Source organism: Sceloporus occidentalis, unplaced genomic scaffold, assembly GCF_023333645.1.
Source record: "Sceloporus occidentalis isolate IW3139 unplaced genomic scaffold, rSceOcc1.0.p SCAF_7, whole genome shotgun sequence".
Taxonomy (NCBI): domain Eukaryota; kingdom Metazoa; phylum Chordata; class Lepidosauria; order Squamata; family Phrynosomatidae; genus Sceloporus; species Sceloporus occidentalis.
The window spans coordinates 42,931,917-42,952,027 of NW_028316987.1; the positions used below are offsets into that span (position 1 = coordinate 42,931,917).

General features: G+C 38.2%; 1 protein-coding gene across 6 annotated transcripts in view; it reads left to right on the forward strand.

Annotated features, from left to right (window-relative positions):
- ULK4 (unc-51 like kinase 4) overlaps nucleotides 1-20,111 on the forward strand; it is a 206,120-nt gene that overhangs the window by 130,318 nt on the left and 55,691 nt on the right. For 5 of the 6 annotated variants that reach the window (XM_089532754.1, XM_089532752.1, XM_089532756.1 and 2 more), the window contains 3 exons: nucleotides 8,451-8,617; nucleotides 9,617-9,715; nucleotides 19,552-19,737. In XM_089532754.1, coding sequence (XP_089388880.1) covers nucleotides 8,451-8,617; nucleotides 9,617-9,715; nucleotides 19,552-19,737 — 452 coding nt within the window. Of the gene's footprint in view, nucleotides 1-8,450; nucleotides 8,618-9,616; nucleotides 9,716-19,551; nucleotides 19,738-20,111 lie in introns of those variants that run through there. The other variant, XR_016281919.1, reaches the window with a different exon arrangement.

Below are 20,111 nucleotides of genomic sequence, written 5' to 3' on the forward strand. Positions count from 1 at the left end.
TACAAGCTTTATGTACTTTTCTGCAAAAGTTTAATAAAAACTAAAAGGAAAAAACCCTACAGTGTGGAAAACATTGAAACAAACTTATCAATAGGATGTTGAAGAAATTATGGAATAATTTCCCAGTGATTTGCCTACATTTATGTACTCAAGAGTCTGTCTCTAAGGCACTTTTCCCAAGGCTACTTATGCACAGGTTATAGTTAGATTCTGAAACTGTATTTTGTTTTTTAATGACTGCAATATAAACCCTGTGTATGCTTCTTGATAAGGAAATGGAATCCTTTGTTAATAAGGTTGTTGTTCTGTATGAACTCTTCTAGAAGGACACGAGACTCAACGTTCTTATCCACAGAGACATGGAGCATCAATTTTTGGAGTTCTGAGCCATCAGCGTGCTTTTTCAAGACTTGATCCAGAAAAAATATTCTGGATCAAGTCTCAAAAAGGGTGTTTACTGCAGAATTCTCTTTCTCTACACATATTCCTTGCCTGTAATTTGATCTGGGACAGAGAAAACTGATAGAGTCACCTTTGAATCTGTGGGAATGCTTTCTTGAAATACCTGTCCTAAAGTTAGTGTTCTGCTGCATGTCAGTGCAGAGGATATCTGAAATGGGACCCTGGACTCCCATCCTTCTTGCACTCATTATGATGATAATGTGATGCTTTAACTCATTCTGAATTTGTGGCAGGGTTTTGTCCCTGTATTATCATCCATGTTATTTATGCTGTTGTAAGTGAGTACTTGTTTATGAGTTGGAGGCCAATAAAGGTCTTCTTCACAGAGTTTGTGAGAGGACTGTGTTATTCTCCAGAACTGGTCGTAGTTCATTTGAGTTTCTGTCTTGACCGATCATCAAGCAATAGAGTTGGTAGTATGTTCTGGGTGGAAACTGCAGGCAGGTAAGTATGTGTTGCTTAGAAGTCCATTTTGCAATTTCACAGTGGTGTCAAAGTAGGTGAACTTATTGACATTCAAAAGGACCCTAGGAAATATTTTATTTATTCATGCGTGTGTGTGTGTGTCTGTATGTGTATTAAGGACAAGAAGGGACGTGTCTTGACATTACAAAAAAATAGTTCAAGCATACAACATGGATGGAAGACAGAGATAACAAAGTGCTGTGCTTCCTTCTACACTTGTAGTTGTATACAGATGCTGAAAAGCAATAGAACAGCCAGTGAAAACAGGCAAAGTACCAGAACCTGAAAAGTGCCCAATTGTAAGCATAAAAGATTTTCATGCCAAGCTGAGTTTGTTACTAATAACAGCTAGGCATGAAGTAAATTAGTCATACAAAATTGCCACAGTCTATGCTTGGTGCATTTATTTCATTTACATTGCTCTTAGCTAACATTTTATATTATGTAGCATTTACTAGGCTGTATTGACAGCCAGTGTGGTGTAGTGGTTTGAGTGTTCGTCTAGGATCCTGGAGGCCAGGTTTGTTTACCTGATTGGCCATGGAAACCCACTGGGTGGTCTTGGGCAAGTCACACTCTCTCAGCCTCAGCAAAGGCAAATTTCCTCTGAAGAAATCTTGCCAATAAAGCTCTGTAATAGGTTTGCTTTAGGATTGTCATAAGTCAGAAACAATTTGAAGGCACACAGCAACAATAACCACAACAACAGCATACACTCTTTAACACATCCTACCTAAAAGGGGTTTGAATTTTAACAACAAGAAATAGATCATAGCTTGTTATCTGTGCATATCTTGACAGGAGTATAAGAAATGTCTTCTATATGCCTCATTCTGTCTTTGGACATAGAAGACATTTAATAGAATCCACTTGAATTATCTTCATTTAAGTGCTGGAAATTATTGACTTTTCAAATGAGTACATTTTATGGCTTAAAGTCTTGCATATAGAACCTGTGGTGTGAGTTTTGACTGATAATATAATAGTTCCAGTGTTTCATACTACCTCCAGATTGTCCCTGAGCTCTCTCTTTTTTATTTGGCCTTTGAACCCTTGTAACCAAAGTGAATTAAGTTTAGTGATAAGAATTCAAAATCAGAATAAATGCTAATGATGCATTCATTATACTTTATAGAACAACCACATACAACATTTCCTAAACTCAACTATTTAATCAGATTTGGAAAGATTCCAGTTTGCAAAATAAACGGTGATAAATCACATATGTTGTTGGCGCTACTCACATTTAATACAGTAATTTGTGTTTGAGTCATTCAAAAGGTCTGTTACATTTAAAAAATATTTAGTAATTCTAATTTTCAACCACATATTCTTGACTATAAGTCGACCTCCTGTATAAATCAAGACCAGGTTTGGGGGCCAAAATTATGGATTTTGATATGACTCATGGATAAGTTGAAGATAAAATTTAGATGCATGTAACAAAAAATCTAAAGGATGAAGCAAAGGAAAATAATACCAAAGAATTTACAAAATCCCAGCAGACATACCGTAACTGTTTGAGTTCACACTAAAGGCTGGATGGATGAGAGAATAGAGAGGCATCAGTGCTTCCAGGACAAACAAGATGCAACAACAGATGTCCTCCTACTAAGCATTGCTCTCCCTCATTAAGAGCAAATACATAATAGTCTAATTGTGATGTTACCAATGCATAAACCACTGTGATCAGATTACTTCTGTTCAAGAAAGGCTATAGCTGGTGATTGAGTGGAAACTTGCTGCAGGCATTCTGGGGCACTGAGTCCCAGAGTGATGTCTGTGGAATGCCCTCATTTTGGAGACATGCTTGGTTCCAGAACTGGTTTCATTCTAACACCAAATAAAAATATGGCTTCTTATCAAATCCTTTGTTATTTTTGGATTTTATCCAATTTGTATATGCGCATAGTTGTAAACTGTTTTTATTTGCTTCAGATTTTCATATTGTTTAAAACTTTTTAAACTCCTTATGCTACCTTTTACTTTTCTAAAATCTAAAAGTGTGTTAATTGATTTTATTGTATGCCACCCTGTGATTCTGATTGTAGTTTTATTTTTAAAATTTATATCTCATCCTTACAAAATTAAATGACATAACTTTTTAAAAAGAATTCCATTAAATTAAAGTTTGAGAATTATGTGGATACTGTGATAATATAAATCTTACTTGTGACTGGGAAAAATCATTCTGCTTGGAAAGCTGCTTTTACAAATTTATTTCTGTTACCCATTATAATGATTATAAAGTAATTTTCTTACTGATTTTGTTTACTCATTGTAGTGGAAAAGAAAATTAATTTATTGTATTGGTCATTACTTTGCTGTTTCTTAAAAACCCTCTTGGGATTGAGAAGAGAATGGCATAAAACTTGAAACATTCAAATCAAAATGCCTCTAAAATTGCCCTTAAAAGCTAACTTTCAAAGGGAACAAGATTACTTTTCTCATTGCACCAGTAAAGCAACTTTGCTTACCATTCATCCCTTACCTTTGATGTGAAGGTCACTTCATTAAATGTTCATTACTGGTTTCACCTTACTATGTTATGTCTAGGCTTTGATACACAGATTAGAGTGCAGTTATTCTTCAAACTGTACCTGTCTAACTTTGCATTGCAAACCTTGATCAAAAATACGTATTCAGATTTTGGGGAAAGGCATAAAAATGTTTTAGGATAATTATGTACAATCGAAATGGAAATATTCAAAATCCACAGAAAACGGGACAGAATAAATTAGAATAGAATATATAGTGATCCATGAAGTTGATGTGTCCAACTGCTGGTTCCAATGGTATCTTCTGCCTATTTTGGCTTTGCTTTGTTTTTTGTAATTGTGGAGTGAGAGATCCATCTCCTTTCAAATTCTGCTCTGGGAAGGCAGGAGCAGCCCTCCCCCTCTCTCTTATCCAAAACAGAAATCCACCATAAGAATGTCCTTTTTTGTGTTGTGAGTTGGAAGTGATTCATGATCCTTGTTGAAACGCCCTTTTCTTTTATAGTCTTATTTGTTTTCTTGTAGCAGAAAAGGGCTAAGCTGTGTATGGAATAGAGTTAAATAGGAGAGAGGCAGCGAGGGAACAAAAAGTCTTGTCAAATGTTCTGCCCTCTGACCAGTTTCCAGTTTGTTAAGTACTGTCACCTTCATAGTAGTTGAAACCCTTTGATAAAGTAGCTGTGTGGTTTATTTTTTCTTAATTTGACATTGAGTAGTTTATACTGAAGAGTTTTTAACCAAGTTTGTACAACCTTGTGGTGGTAGTTCTTTCGACATAATTCTAAAAAGAAAGAAAGAAAGAAAGAAAGAAAGAAAGAAAGAAAGAAGTGCAGAAAATACCTTGAGTATAGCAATAGTTTTGGTATGTTTAAAAAAATAGCACAGTACCTGAGCTCTGAACAGTTTAGTGTTTCCTCAGTGTTTATTTATGTATTTTAAAATTTATTAATGGATAAAAAAAAGTAAAGGTGGCACTTCTGTCCATTGTGGAAGTTTGTATTTTACTTAACACTGTTAATATAAATCATGTTTTGGTAAATCAGATGGTTGTAAACCAAACCTGTGTGACTTGCTATATTGATAATACACCAAATATGTTACCAGTGTGAACAACATAAAAGGAATTGGATATGTAAAGAGAGCTAGCTTTTAATCAAGGCAAACAAGTAAATAGACCTTGAAGAGGAATTCAAATATGTAAATTTGAAGTACCTACCAATACAAACATATGCATGCCAATATAGCGTAATTCTTCCTGTATATACAGATTGAATTATATATCATTGTTTAAGGAAATAAATTATTGATATCTAAAAATATAGTATTTGAAGAATGCTTGGAATTATGTGCAGTATACACAGAGATAGCATCTGAGAAAATATAAAGAAATGATGTTACTGTTTCGAATCTGCAACCTGCGCATTTTTCCCTGAGTAGCTTTTAATTTTTGAGACTTGAAGAAAAACCAACTGTTCTTCTAAATCCCAAGATGCCCTTCTTTCCCTTGCTGTTTTAAATACCTTTTTAAAAAATTCATTTTGGAATTGTTGTACATGTAACGTTATTACACATTATATTGTACAGTTACAAGAGAACAACAATCACATGATCAGTTTTCTAGCTTCTAATAATCTCAATGTCAGTATGCCTGAAAATGTATACCTGAAAGATGTTTTTGATATGTGAGCATTTGGCCCATATATGTATACAGTCAGCCCTTCCCTTATGCGAGGGATCCGTTCCAGACCCCTCCCCTCCACGTAAGGGGAAAACCACAGATACTTGCACCCGATTGAAAACAATGGGGCGCATGCATGCAGTGTGGCACAAATGCCATGGCGCACACGCCATTCATTTAATTGTAGCGCAGCTTCAGCGTAAGCTGAAAGCTGTGTAAGACGTGTAAGGGAAGTCTACGTACAGCGCAGGCTGACTATATTAGCATCCACATTTAGATGCTGCACGCCAGAATGCCACCGCCACCACCGGAAGCTCCCATTCCATTTCTGGTTCATCCCACAGGAAGCGATTTTCAGAAATACTTCTGAACAGTTCCTGAACATTGCTTCCTGTGGGATGGATCACAAATGGAATGGGAACCTCCGGCAGTGGCATTGGCGGTGGCGTTCTGGTGTGTGGTAAAATGAATCCCTTGCCCCACTCTGTTCCCATCCCACTCCCTTTTGTTCCGCGCCAGGCCCGTCCCAGGGGCCTGTGCGATAATCTCAAATGGTTACCCAGGACTAAGATAGTAGACCATCTGGAAATACTGTATGCTACCTTTTATTTTCAGGGGGAAAGGTGGGATATAAAAACATTTTTTTAAATAAAAAGAATATTTTTGAATGATGTTAAATCTGAAATAATTTTTGTCCATTTCCCCATTGAAGAATAGACGAGATTACTCTTTTGCGAATTTTAAAATAATTGTAACAATTGGTGTTGGACTACACTAAAATAGAAGGATAAGTGATGGCTGCAATATTCTCAGGGTGTTAAGAGAGGTTCATCAGAGTTATACAACAGTTCTGATTCAGTCATGCTGGGCCTACTTTCAAATTATTCTGAAGCAATGCAAATAGTTTTGCCCAGCAATACTATAGCTGAGAGAGATCCAGTACAGTGTCATGGTTTCTATGATACCAGCACAGTCAGTCCCAGTGGGCAGAAGGACGTGCTGTTGACTCACATGCAATGGGTCGTAGTAAATGTCTTGCCATTCAAGGCTGAATGAGAGATACCACTGCTCCTTGCTCCCTCTTCTCTTGATGCTTATAGCTGTTCCCTCTCCTTTACAATGCTGCTGCCTCCTTTCCACGATTCAGATGACATTACCACTCAAATGCCTTGGGATAAGAGGTTTTGACTCTTTAGCTACCTAGTTTATGGTGCTTTGGTGTGAGGAAGAACTCCTTCAGATCCAGGAATATAGACCTGGCTTTCTTGAAAGACTACCTGGTGCTTCATTTGGCAGCTGGGGTAGTTGTCCTTCCAAATAAGACATTGGTTGGGACAGCTGCTTATGAGAGCTTTACTTGCATTTTCCCCAAAAACAAGAGAGTATTGTGTACACAGTTCTGCCGAGCAGCCATTTTGTCCCAGTGCTTCATAAGGGAAGGCAATGGAAGGGGACACCTTTGACTATTGCCCCGATTTGGTCCCTAAGGTAAAAAAAATTACCCCAAATTATGGGAAGGTGAGCCTTGTTGATATATATTGTTCCTATACATAATGATTAGAGCAGTTTGTCACTTAAAGCCCTGTGTCTTAATTTGGTTCTCATCTTCACACTTGATTTTCCGTTGGAGGTTTAAGATCAAGAATGCTACCATTGAGTATCTCATGTTGGATTCATGTTAATGGTTCAACTCATGCTCAGTCACAGTCCAGTGAAAATTAGAGGCTTCATTTTTGAGGCAATTTATGTTGGGCTGCATGTTGAATTAGTTGAAAGATTCAAGATCTCAGTTGCCCTGGGGTTGCTGGAAAGCATGCTTTTTAAAGAGTGGTTCCCCTCCCCTTCCTCATAATTCTGGGAAGCCCTGTTTTGCCTTTGTAGTGAGCACTGCCAAGCCAAAATTAATGCTTGTAGCAGTCTGCAGCTGTGTCCATAACTGAAGATTGTTTTTGTTTTGTTTTCTTTTACAAGGTCACAAGTTTGCAGGAGTGTCTGCTTACGGGAAGTTCAATAATTCTGTTAACTCTGTGTTTTCTGGATAGAGGGAATCAGCATTTGGGGAACAGAAAAGTGAAAATTCAATAGAATATGCAAACTTTAATACAATTTTTCTTGGATATATTCACACATATTGTGGAATCAAGGAAAAAGAGTGATGTCACAGAGCCACAGAATGACCCTCTACTATAATGTTACTACAAATGCAACTCTTAGTATGCTCTAATACTTTTCCTATAACGACTTTATTACAATGTTACATGATCTGTCTATGCCAGCTATCATCTAGCATCCTGATTTTATAAAGAAATTAACTCATTTCAGGCATAATATGGTGTATTTTCTATGTATTGTATGGTTTTTAAGACATCTGAAAGAATGGATCTGGTTTTCTGGGTGTTTTCAGTGATAAGGAGAGGATAAGACATACATACAGTATGTGTACTCAGCATATATGAGTGCTCTGGGTAGAAGGGATAAGGAGGAAGGTGGATCAGAGTGAAAGAGAAAGAGATAGGGAAATGGAGTTAGGTGAAAGGACTGAGAAAAAGAATTTGTCTTCTGTGAAATAGGTTTTTGTAGCAAAGAATTGTGGGTTCAAATGAATTGGGTCCAAAACACACTGCAGAATTAATCCAGTTTGAGACCACTTTAACTGCTTTGGCTGAGTGCTAGGGAATCCTGGGAATTGTAGTTTATTGGGGCACCCACGCTCTCTCACAGAGAAGGCTAAATGTCTCACAAAACTACAGTTCCCAGGATTCCTTAGCATTGAGCCAGGGCAGTTAAAGCAGTCTCAAACTGGATTATTTCTGCAGTGCCTTTAGGACCTTGTTTTGTTTAATGAGACTCAGAACCTGTTTCTCTTTATATTAAATCTTGAGCAAGCTGCTTGTCTTTTGTGATCTTCTGTACCTCCCATGACAGCTATTCTACAGTGTGGCCCAGAGCAGTTTGTAAATATGCTCATGGTCCCCCCAAAAATGTAGATCCTGATATATGGATTTGACAGAATTCTGATTCTTTCATCACAGTTCTTCTAATGAGCCAGAAGCAAATTGGCTTGCACTGTGTGTGACTGGCTCTTCAGTGAAAGTCACCAATTAGCCTATTGCCTATAATAGCATCTTTGAGAACAACAGTGAAGTCCCTTCCATCTACTATCTGTTTTTAAAAGAGCATTCTATTTTTTTAAAGATTTGATTCATTGTTCAAAGTGTATGAAGGGAGGAAAGAATGATAACTGCATTATTTAAATGAAATTTCTTCTTTCCGGTGTTTCCTTCTTTACTACCTTTTGTATCTCTGCAAATGCTGTGTATATTTAGTCTGTCTGCCTATCTGTTTAGGTCTGGTCCATCACATCTGTAATCTCCTAATAGAAGCTGCTGCTCTGTGCTTGGATGCAGAAGATAAAAGTAACATCAAGACAGCAAATGCTTTTCTCCTCTCTTTGCTTGACATTTTGCACCACATGCTGATACATACAGCTAATATTGTCCGCCTGACACTGCAGGTACAGAGTTTATTTTCTGGTAGAATGAACATCGTTGTGCAAATTTTTAGTCTCTTTCGCTTCACTCTTGTTGGATTCCCCACTGTAAACTCAAATGAAATAGAACAAATTTGTTTTAACAATTGTGTGTCCAGTAAGTTTCCACAGGCAGTGGCTTGTTAACAATACATGAGCTAAAAGCCATAGTGGTTATCCTTGATTTTCACCACCAGCCCCTTTCATTTTTTCTTTTTCTTTTTTGTTTGTTTTGTTTTGTTTATAACTGAGTAATTTCTATACTGCTTTTCAGATCTAAAAATGTCTAATGAGATTTGAATCCCCACATTTTGGATATACTTAAGGAAGTATCAAGGACATACTGTTGTAAAATATAATTTAGGCAAGGTGGTGGTGGATATGTGGGTGTTTAAAATGTTACAGGTGTTACCTTGCACTCCTACAGGTCACCCTAGCGTATGGCTTTAAATAAACCAAGATAATTTCTTTTCATTAACATTACTTGGACAACTCATATGCTCTCAGCCTCAGGGGAAAGCACTGGCAAACATCCTCTGAACAAATCTTGCCAAGAAAAGCCCACAATAGGGTCATCTTTCTTGTTGTTGTTGTTGTTGTTGTTGCTGCTGTTGAGGCCTTCAAGTCTTTTCTGACTTATGGTGACCCTATGATGCCCTATCATGGGGTTTTCTGGAGCTGAGATAATGCTACCCACCAAAGGTTGCCCAGCAAGTTTCTGTGGACAAGCGTGGAATCAAACCCCGATCTCCATGGTCTTAAGGCCTACACTCAAGCCACTATGCCATGCTCACTCTCAGGTTTGCCTTAGGTATGCCATATGTTGGAAATGACTTGAAGGCATACAACAACAACGTGTCCAAACTAGAAATGTAATATCTGCAAAGGAACAGAATCCTGATTATACTGTAAAGATTTGCATTGTGATCTTCTCGTTCTCTTCTTCCTAAGACTGTTTTTATAACATTTTTTTTTCTCGTTAAGGCTCAGAAAACTGGCACTGGAGGGGACACTCAAACTGCGGAAGATCTTCTGCTTATCAATAAACCTTTGACAGACCTAATCAGCTTGCTTGTTCAGCTGGTGAGTACTTCCTTCTTTGTAAGACTGTTGGAAATATTGTTTATTTAGATTTTTGCCTGCCTGTCCAAAAGGTCCAGGGGTTATTATAAGGCAATGAAAAAAATAATAAAAGAAAAGTATGTTGTCATTAAAAAAATACTGAGAATAAAGGTTAGATTTCCAGCAGAACTGCATTGTATTAGCAGACCATCTCGGTGACTGAATTATTCTTCAACTGTATCTATCTTCATCCAGACCAAGATGTTTTGCTGCCTGAAGCAAAGGACAAGATAATTACCAACCACCCCACTCACACCAAAATGTTCAGTTTACAATATATGACTGGCTGCCAATCTTACATCAGTGTTGGCTGAATCTTACTTCAGTGCTGGCTGCCTCTATTCACTTGAGTGGAGTGAAGGAGAATTTCCTCCCCCAGTAATTCTATGAGAAATTAGAAGAGGAGGTCTGGTGAATCAAACTCCATTAAAAGAAATGCATTTCTGTCCCATGCCCTGACAGAACAGAATCTGAAGAGATTGGGGCCCTGAGTTCAGCATCTTTTTGTTGGTGTTAACTGCCATCAATCCGACTTTGACTTATGGTGACCCTATGGACCTTATCACACATTGGGGGGGGGGGGGGGGTTTGCAGCTCAGATCCACAGTCACTCCTGTTCTAGCAATGCAAAGCGTGATTTTTTTTACACCAGATCCAGAGTCACTCCTCTCTAGCAATGCAGATTGAGGTTAAAACGTGATGTTTTTCCACATCTGGTTGCCTTTCTGTTGTCCTTCCGAAGTGAGGGGCAAGCCAAGTCAGTTCGATTCCAAGCAAGTCACGTGATGTGGACTCAAGCAAAGGGGAGTGAGTGCACATTGTATTACCACACCAGAGCATACTTTGAGGGTTCAATGATTTGAATCGGCACCTTTGCACATGCTCAGTGGGGCTCTGGACGCTGTCCTCCTTCCCTGCCCCCTCCTTAGCTGTCATCCTTTATTGGGATGCAGGAGTAGTCAGGGGATGATGGGATAGGTCACTGGGGGTCCTTGGGGCCAGGATTGGGATGCAGGAGCAGTCAGGGGATGATGGGATTGGTGGCAGGGTGAAGGAGTGGAGCAGATCAGGGTCTAGGAGAAGGCAAGGATAATGGGATTGGTGAGAGGCTGAAGGAGGGGAGCAGATCGGGGTCTAGGAGGATGCAGGGGACGCAGGGGTTGATGGGATTGGCTGGTTGGCAGAGAGAAGGAGATGGCATGAAGGAGGAGGAGGGGAATGACGGAAGAGGACGCAGGGAGCAAGAGGGGTGACATCAGAGTGCTTTTCCACACCAGACCAAATCTCAGTGCAATCGAAGGGAGCCTGGAAGCGAATTCTCTGAAGTCACTTTTTCCTCGTTTTTACCAAAATGAGGGGTGACTTCAGAAACACTGCTGAAGCAATTCGCAAACAGCTCCCATAGAAATCAATGGCGTCTCATAAAACAGTCAGTTTATGACATGAAACTGCATCATTGGAAGTGCAATCACTTCGGAAGTGAGCTGGAACTGAGCCACAACACCACCAAAAAGCTCAGTGTGATATACTCCTATGAATAAGAGACATCCAAGTCACCCTGTCCTCAACAGCCCTGCTCAGGTCTTGCAAATTCACGGCTGTGGCTTCCTTGATTGAGCCTATCCATCTGGAATGTGGTCCCTCTTTTCCTATTGCCTTCTACCTTACCAAGCATTATTGTCTTTTCTAGCAGGTCATGTCTTTCCATGATTTGCCTGAAGTATGATAGACTCAGTTTAGTCATTTTGCCTGCTAGGAATGTTTAGGACTGATTTGCTCTAGAGCCCATTTGTTTGTCTTTTTACCAATCCAGTAAAACTCCTCTCCAGCACCACATCTCGAATGGGTTGATTTTCTTTCTATCAGCTTTATTCACTGTCTCGTTTTACAGCCATATATAGAAGTGGCATGGACCATCCTAACTTTAGTATAGTGGGACCTTGTTATCTGCTGGGGTTTAGTTCCCCGTGGATAACAAAATCCATGGATGCTCAAGTCCCATTAAATATAATGTCAGAGCAAAATGGTATCCCTTATATAACATGGAAAATCAAGGTTTGCTATTTGGAATGTATACTTTTTTGGAATATTTTCAAGCCATGGATGCTTGAATCTGTGGATAAAAAATTTGTGGATAAGGAGAGCCAACTGTATATATTTACACTTCAGGATCATATTGAGTTCCTTCATAGCTGGCCTTCCAAGTCCTAGGAGTTTATCACACGGAGGCATGCGGAGGCAAATCCTGTGCAGAAACAGGATTTTAAAATCTGCTAAATACCCACAAATGCGGGTTGTTTTTCAGATGCATTTGTGGAAAGAGAAATAATGCCAAAATAACCCAAACAGAAAGTGGACAAAAACCACTCCTTTCTATTTTTGGAATTACCTAAAAGTAAAAAGGATCAGGTTTTGTTGGCTGTCTGTTTGGGTTATTTTTCCATTATTTCTTTTTCATGCAAACATCTGAAAAACAACTTGCATTTGCATATTTTTTCTACTTTCTGTTCGAGTTAACCCTGAACATCATGTGAAAAACAACCTGCATTTGTGGGTGTTTAGCAGATTTTAAAATCCTGTTTCTGGATTTATTTTGCTTTTGTCTAGCCTTAATTGCTTGGAGCATTCATCTGTCATCCATTGAGGCTTCACTTACTTTTTGGCTACAGATAGTGTGTTTTGACATTCCTTCCTGACAGTGTTCCTGGCTTCAGAAGCAGCTCCTTTTTTGCTCCCTTCAAAGGGCACAATAGCTGCAGTGCCATGGCTTTATGGCACTCCTTTGGCGCTGCATTGTGTGGACACAGCACCAGAGGTGCATGTGCTTCAGTAGGAAGTGCCAATCAGAAGCAAAGAATACCTCCCATGCAGTTCCCAAAACAGAAATCTGTGGGGTTTCTGTTTGCATATCATCCCTGAGTTACACATCTTCAGTAACTTAGCCCCAGTACAGGCCACTCCAAAGGGGCGGCCTGCACCCACCCCTTTTTGCTCTGGATTGGGGCCAGGGCAACTTCACCGGCAGCCCTGCAGCCCCAATGCAGTGTTTTCTGGGCCACAGAGAAGCAGCAAAATGCTGCTTTTCCATGCCCCAGAAAAGGGGTGTCCTTGGGGCTTCATGCCCCCAGACACCCTGGCCCTACAGAGGAGAAAGGAGCAGCCCCTTTCTCCTCAGGATCGTTCCCATGGTCATGCAGTTGCTGCTGGAACGATCCACTCTAGGAAGGAGTTGTGAAATGCAGCTCCTTCCTGCGACGTCGTAAGGGCTGCATTGCAGCCCTTAGGACGTCACTTCTTGTCACAGATTTGTGGATGCTGTGCATCACACATGTCATCATGGTGGCCCCTGTGTGGATGGGATGCTGCCATGATTACGGCATCCGTGCGGTTCGGAACCCTAGAATCGACAGCGGTATGCCACTTTGTGCCTGTCTGTATTGGGCCTTAGTTTATATGTGTGTGTGTGTGTGTGTGTGTATGTGTGAGTGTGTGTGTGTGTATAGTATTCAAACTATACAGATCAGTTAATACAGTAGATAATGCTTACTCACCCCTTAGTCAAATTCAGTCTGTGAAATCATGTAAAGAATACTATTCTTGAAACATTTAAGAGAAAAATAGCCAAAATCATAACCTTAAACATATATTGCTGAATCATTAAGTTAAATCGTCCAGTGCAAAATTATGCCCATGTACTTCTAGGTTTTGTTAGCTTTAGCTTCAAATAACTTAAAAGGTGATAACTGAACTCTCTTAAAGGGTCTTCTGAAGTTAAAAGCGGAACTTGGGTCCAGAATAAGGGGCTTAGAAAGAACTAGGACACAGTAGAGAGAGAGCCAAGAAGCAGGGCCATGAGGAAGACTAAGGGAACTGCAGAAAATTGAAATAAGCAAATCATGATGTAAGTTGAATCATTAAGTAGTCATTAGGAGCCAGGTACTGTAATGACAGATAAGAATAGCTGGGCAGACAAGAAATCTGGGTATATGGTTAATAGAGTTTTGGTTTCTGTTTTAATGGAGGGGTAGGTAACTGTGTTCCACAAGATATTTTTGCACTGCAAATCTCATAATCCCCCACCCCATGCTGGCAAGTGCTCATGGCAATTATAAGCAAAAAACATCAGGAGTCCACAATTGCGCCTTCCTGGTTGAAGTGGGAAAGATTTTCACCATTCTGTTTCTTGTTCCTCCATAGACTAGTTTTTCCCAGCATTCCATTCTAACTGCCTTTAAGTTTCATGTGGATATGATGGTGATGATTTATACATGATTAAGCATGCATAAAAAACCTAAAATATATAAAGTTCTTTTTTGTGGTCTCTGTACCTCATACAAATGAGTTTACAAATGTGCGGTTGGAGAAGAAGTACATATGCTTTCAGCATGTAATGGATGATTCCCATACCTATGTGGATCAAGACGCCCATGGCAGGACATTACAGTGCAGATGTGGATGTATATTCCAGTTGAGTTGAGTAACAGGTTTATAATACTGAAGTTTGATTTTACATCTTGCTCATAGCTCTCAGCATCCATCCATTTCAGCCTGTTCTGTTATCATCTCTCTTATATAACAAACATCTATCTCTTGTCATAATAAGTTCTCTTTGTGTGCAACCTCATTAAGGTGCTGAAACAGGCTTAGATGTTCTAGCAACTCTGCTGGTATTAAATCTGCTACTTTAGCTGAAATTATCATATACATTTGTTTGCAGTTCTTGCAATGCTTTGTTACTGAGGTCAAAACAAAAGGCTGAAACTATAAAAATATGACAGTAGCATAACATTTTCCTAATTAATTCTGTACTATGCTTTTGCAGACATAATTCATCAGATGTCTTTAAGTGTGAAGATGTCCACTGGAATTGCTCTTTTGAATGAAATTTATTTTTTTTTTAATTTCTAGACCGCTATTCCTTGTAGATCACAGCGGTTTACAAAAACAATTTTGACAATTTTGAAATTTTGACAAGTGTTCTCTTGCATTTCAATGTTTCTGAAGTCAACTGCATTTTTTATTCTATAAAGCTTATTATTTGTTGCATAAACATTACTTTAAAAGTGCATATAGATTTGAACTGATTCCTTCTACATATGTTGCTTTTTCTACACTTAGGAGTCCCCTGAATATCTCTGTATCTTTCCCGTCTTTTTAGATACTGTGCTTTTTTACCTTTAGCCATGTCCCTTTGCCTATTCTCCATGCCACATTACCTGTTTTGTATTACTTTTTTGAACCAATTGGTGAGGGCATTTTATATGCAGCTCGTATACAGTAATAGAATAAACAAATGACATTGTATACAGAAGCATATCTGTCCAAACAAAATTTCAGTTTTGCAATTTGTATAAATTATGCAAATGGCATACAAAAACATCTGCTTTCTAAACTATGGGGATGGTGTGGCATATAATTATAGGCATGTTGAGCTTCTAATACTTTTATACTAAAACAATAAAGCACATTTAATGTAAACACACTCCCTAGAGTATTTTCACAGGCACAGATTTAGATTATGGAAACAGTTACTTAAAATTTATAAATTAATTTTCCCTTAGGTCATCTTACTGTATGAACAATGGTGGAAGGCCAAAAATATTCAGGGGGTGAAACTAAAGTCCCTTGCGATTGCAATAAATATAATGGATGACAATTCTGGGTTCTTTTTCTACACTAGTCTTCATATAGCTCTAGGGAGCAGGGATAATGTTCTCTGAACTAATGATACACTCAAAATGAAAGCAAATTTAAGATTTATTGAAATGGTAGACTAGATGTTGAAAAGCAATACATGACTCTAAAACAGTGAGTAATATAAAATATGAGGTAGTAATAGTAAAGAAAGTTAAATCACAAAAACTTAACATGACTAGCAACATATAATAGCTAAGGCACAACTACTAAAAAGAAATTTAGGATAGCATCAAATGTAATAATTAAAGCAGTTACAGTGTGACTAGTGTGTCAGAGCAAATTTAAAACATTAAATGCTAGCTTGATTCACATCCACAACAGTTTAGCAAACTTAAACATTTTAAATTTCCAGCTAAAAAAGAAAGTCATCTCTACCACTTCTGCAGTCAGTTCAGAATTTTTAGATGATCTTTTAAACCAGAAAATGTTTTAAGCAGATCAGATTGAATAAGCACAGACTGTCTGGCAAAGAAAACCTGTCCATCCTTGGTCATTTCTTTATGTGTATGTTGCTCTACTTTCTAAGATTGTCACCATGCATGTGTCTGACTTTACCAGACATCAAAGCCCAGATACATGTCTGAATTTTGCAGACTTGAAAGCTGGCTACCCGCAACTTTGATGTCTCAATTAATATGAATACAAGTGTATGGTATAAGTTCCTGTTCCTATAAAATAGAATATGAATATGTTGGCAGGATAAATGTATGAACATAGGTGCTCAGATTAATTAGTTTTGTGTCTTGTCTCCTCTAAAGAAACTTGCCAAGAAAACCCCCTGATAGGGTCACCTTAGAATCACTATAAGTTGGAAAAGACTTGAAGGCACGCAACAACAGCAACAGCAACGGACCCCAGTTGAGTTGTGTTGAACAAAGGAATTATACCCATTTCAGTATTTTGTGAACTGTTATACCAGTGGGATTGGCCAGAGAACTGTCCACCACAGGCAGTCCCAATTAGTTCATTTCTGGTACAAGAAATCTCAATATCCAAAGATTCTTCTAAATGTCGAGGCACGATTGCCACCCAACTCTTAACTGAAAAAATTGACTTTAGATTCTTTAGCTTCAACAGCAGAGAGAAACAAAGTGGAATCAACTTATCAGAGACCCACATGTTTAGATTGAACTGATTTAAAATAAAAAGTCAAATTAATTTAAAATGAACCTTACTCTCACTCTATGAAAAAATCATAAGAGAACAATAAAAATGTGTTCTGAGAGAATCATAAAACAATAAAACAAATGTATAAGTCTTGTAACACAAACATTTTTTAAAAAACTATTTCTTTACTGTTATTGTCTGCATTATTTCATAGAAAGATTATAAGAGATCAGCTCTCAGTTTCGAAGTATATTTTAATAGGTGTGGATTTCCAGTGCAGGTATTGTCTTATCTAGAGACATCCTTTATTAGCCTGTTTGCAAACAGGCAATCTTTTCTTCTATTGCCATCTTCCAATCTTCTGTCCCTTCACTACTATGGGTTTACACAGCTGCAAAATTCCATTATGGTGTCCATGAACCAAAGTTATCCTAAATTAGAGTCTTTGTTCATTAGAGATGATATGATAAAACTTTAGGCCTCAAACAGGTGTTCTTTGCTTCTGGTACTCAAACATACAATGAACATAAGTCATATTCATATCCATTGTTAGGCTTTCTAGAGGCAACTAACTGATCACAGTGCAAGCAGAGAATTTGACTAAAGATGCCTTTATTCAGATCCAGCATTTGTCTTTATATGTCATTGATATTGTTGTATATTTGTTGTTGTTGTTCCTCATTTAAAATTAGTATTATCACAGATTCTTAATTTTTTTTCAATTTGAAAAAAAAGAATATATCTAAAAGCACTTAATTAGTTCATTAATTAGTAATTATTTTGTTGTGGCCCTGGAAAAGGGGATCTTTTCCTCATAATTGCAAATCTTCATGATTGCAAATCATCCCTGTGCAAGTAATCTGTGGAAAACATACACTGGAATAATAAAACAGTGTTATCATTAACATTAATGATTAATTAATTAATTTAACATTAATGTTAAATCATTAACATTAAATTCAGGAAGGAGCTTTCCTGTCTTTTGCTTATTCAGTTTTTCTTAAGCCTGTTTCTTCCTCCAACGTCCAAGAGATGCTAACGTACCAAACGTTTCTGTTTTAGTTGGAGGAAAATATTTTGTCATGTATTGTTGAGTACTTTCAAGTCATAGCAACCGTAAGGCAAATCTATAATGGAGTTTTCTTGACAAGATTTGTTCAGAGAGAGTTTGCCTTTGCTGTCCTCTGAGGCTGAGAGAGTGTGACTTGCACAAGGTCACCCAATGGGTTTCCATGGCTGAATGGGGTTATGAAGCCTGGTCTCCAAAGTCATAATGCAACACTCAAACCACTACACCATGCTGGCTCCCTCCCTCATCTATACTAATTATTTCTGTCTGCTTTCTATTGAGGAATTCAAAACAGTCCTTTCCAGGCAGCCTTCCATCCTGATACTGGTGCATCATGTGCACTTTGTTCAGAACTCTACTATTATATAGCAATCCTCTATTTGTCTGTTGGTGGCCAGTCCCAAAACTGTGTGTGCTAAATGCAAGATATGTAGATGGGGGGTGGAGGGGGGAATCCACATTTATGAAAGATTTATTTCATCACTTGACAGAGCTACTTTTTAAAAAATCACAAAATATATTGTCTATTTTTACCTAGAGAAAATTAGTTCAAGCAACCTAGGAAAAGCAGATCAGTTTACCAGACAAAAGGGATAATCAGTTCCAGCAATAAAACAACACCAAAGCCCCTAATAACTGGGACTGGTCTTGGGATGATATGCATGATTTTGCCCTTCCTTCCCAATTTTTCCTGCAAACCAAATATTACTCATATTACTAGGGCCTATTAGTTGTAATCTTAAGATGTATGTTACAGATTGCCATGTTTGGATCATCTTAATAGATATTATTAGTTAGTTGTAGAAGAGTTGGATATGCTGAGACTTATTAATAAACATTGTAGCCCACCTCTAGTATGTAGAAATGTAACATTTATTTTGTATTGTATTCTTTATTTTTCACTCTTCAGGACACTAGAGGTTGGGACCCTGGGAATTTTGTACACACACACACACACACACACACACACACAACCCAACCATCAAAAGCAAGGGGAGTGCTGCTCTTAAAGAGCATTTAATAAACAAAGGAAGTTTCTAGTATGTGTTTATCCCCTCTCAGTCTACCAAGGCTCTTGGGGTGATGCTAGTTGAAACACTCCAGACTTCTCCTTAAAATATTGTTAAGAAAATGTTTATGTACTTGAGTGAAACTGAGTTTTAGAAGGAAAGAAGAAGGAAAGCTGAAACACTTAGAAGAATCGTATTTCTTTCTCATTTTTCACACAGAAGCTACATTGCCTACTATTTGAAGCTGTTTCTAATAATGTGAGTGTGATTGACATTGTTGCTGCTCTTAGAGTTGATCAGTAAAATGCATACTCTTGAAAGAAGCAGATGGAGAGGGTACCAGGGTAAATAATTGTGGGAATGTCTGCATTTTCAAACCTATATATTATATGATGCCTGCTGAAAATGTTTGTCATTTGAGGTCCTGTAACAAGTAAGGGCAGGTTAGGAGACTGCATTGTCTTGTCCAGCGTATCTTGTGGGGGCTACACCTCTTGAGACAATGGTGGTTTTGCTTCCAAATGCCTCCTAGGAAGGTGTTGAGGCATTTTTCACCACCGTTTGGGCTCTCTTTGGACTGTTTTAGCATTTGTTACAGTAGAAAATGACCCCCACAAGGGCATTTGGGGGCAAATACATTTTAAAAAAATCATTGAGTGCCCTGTGGACCACAAAAATAACCCTGGGGGTGCATGCACCTTGCATAGCACACTTTCTCCTCCCTGCCCCAGAACACTGTATCATTGTCTTCATATTAATCTTGTTCAATGATATTAACTGGAAATGAAGTGAAGTAGGAGAATTTGCTTACCTTTAGAAAGTGACTGTTGCTGTATCCAAAAATACATTGAATGTGAATCCTTTGATGTTAAGGCTTTTGCTTACTGTTTTATTTGTTTACTGTTTTATTTTAGCTTCCCAGTGAGGACACTGAAATATATGAGACTGCATCCCAGTGCTTGTCATTGTTAGTACAACTATATGGTGGGGACAATGTCGATAGTATGTCTCCAGAAAATATGGGCAGCTTCGCTGAAGTACTGGAGTTGAAAACCGAAGTGAAAGATCAGAAACTTTTGCTGAGAGTCATTAAGCGATTGGTAAGTTAACTGCTTTCTAGATTATTCATGAAACATTTCTACTGCTCATTTTTACCTAATTTGCATATTGAAGGTACATAACCTTGTTTGGGGGGGAATTAACATGACGGTGGTGATTTTTCTGATGTCTAAACCTATTTAGTACTAAACACATGTATGAAAAGAATCTGAGGATCTTCATAGACCACAAACTGAAAATGGGGCAACAGTGTAATGCAATGGTAAACAACAAAACAAAAACAGTTGATGCAATTCCGAATATCAGTCAAGAGCATCAACATCAAGGAAACTAATCTTTTCACTATGTTCTCCTTTGGTCAGACCTCACTTAGATTACTGTGTTCAGCACAAATTTAAGAGGATGTTAACAAACT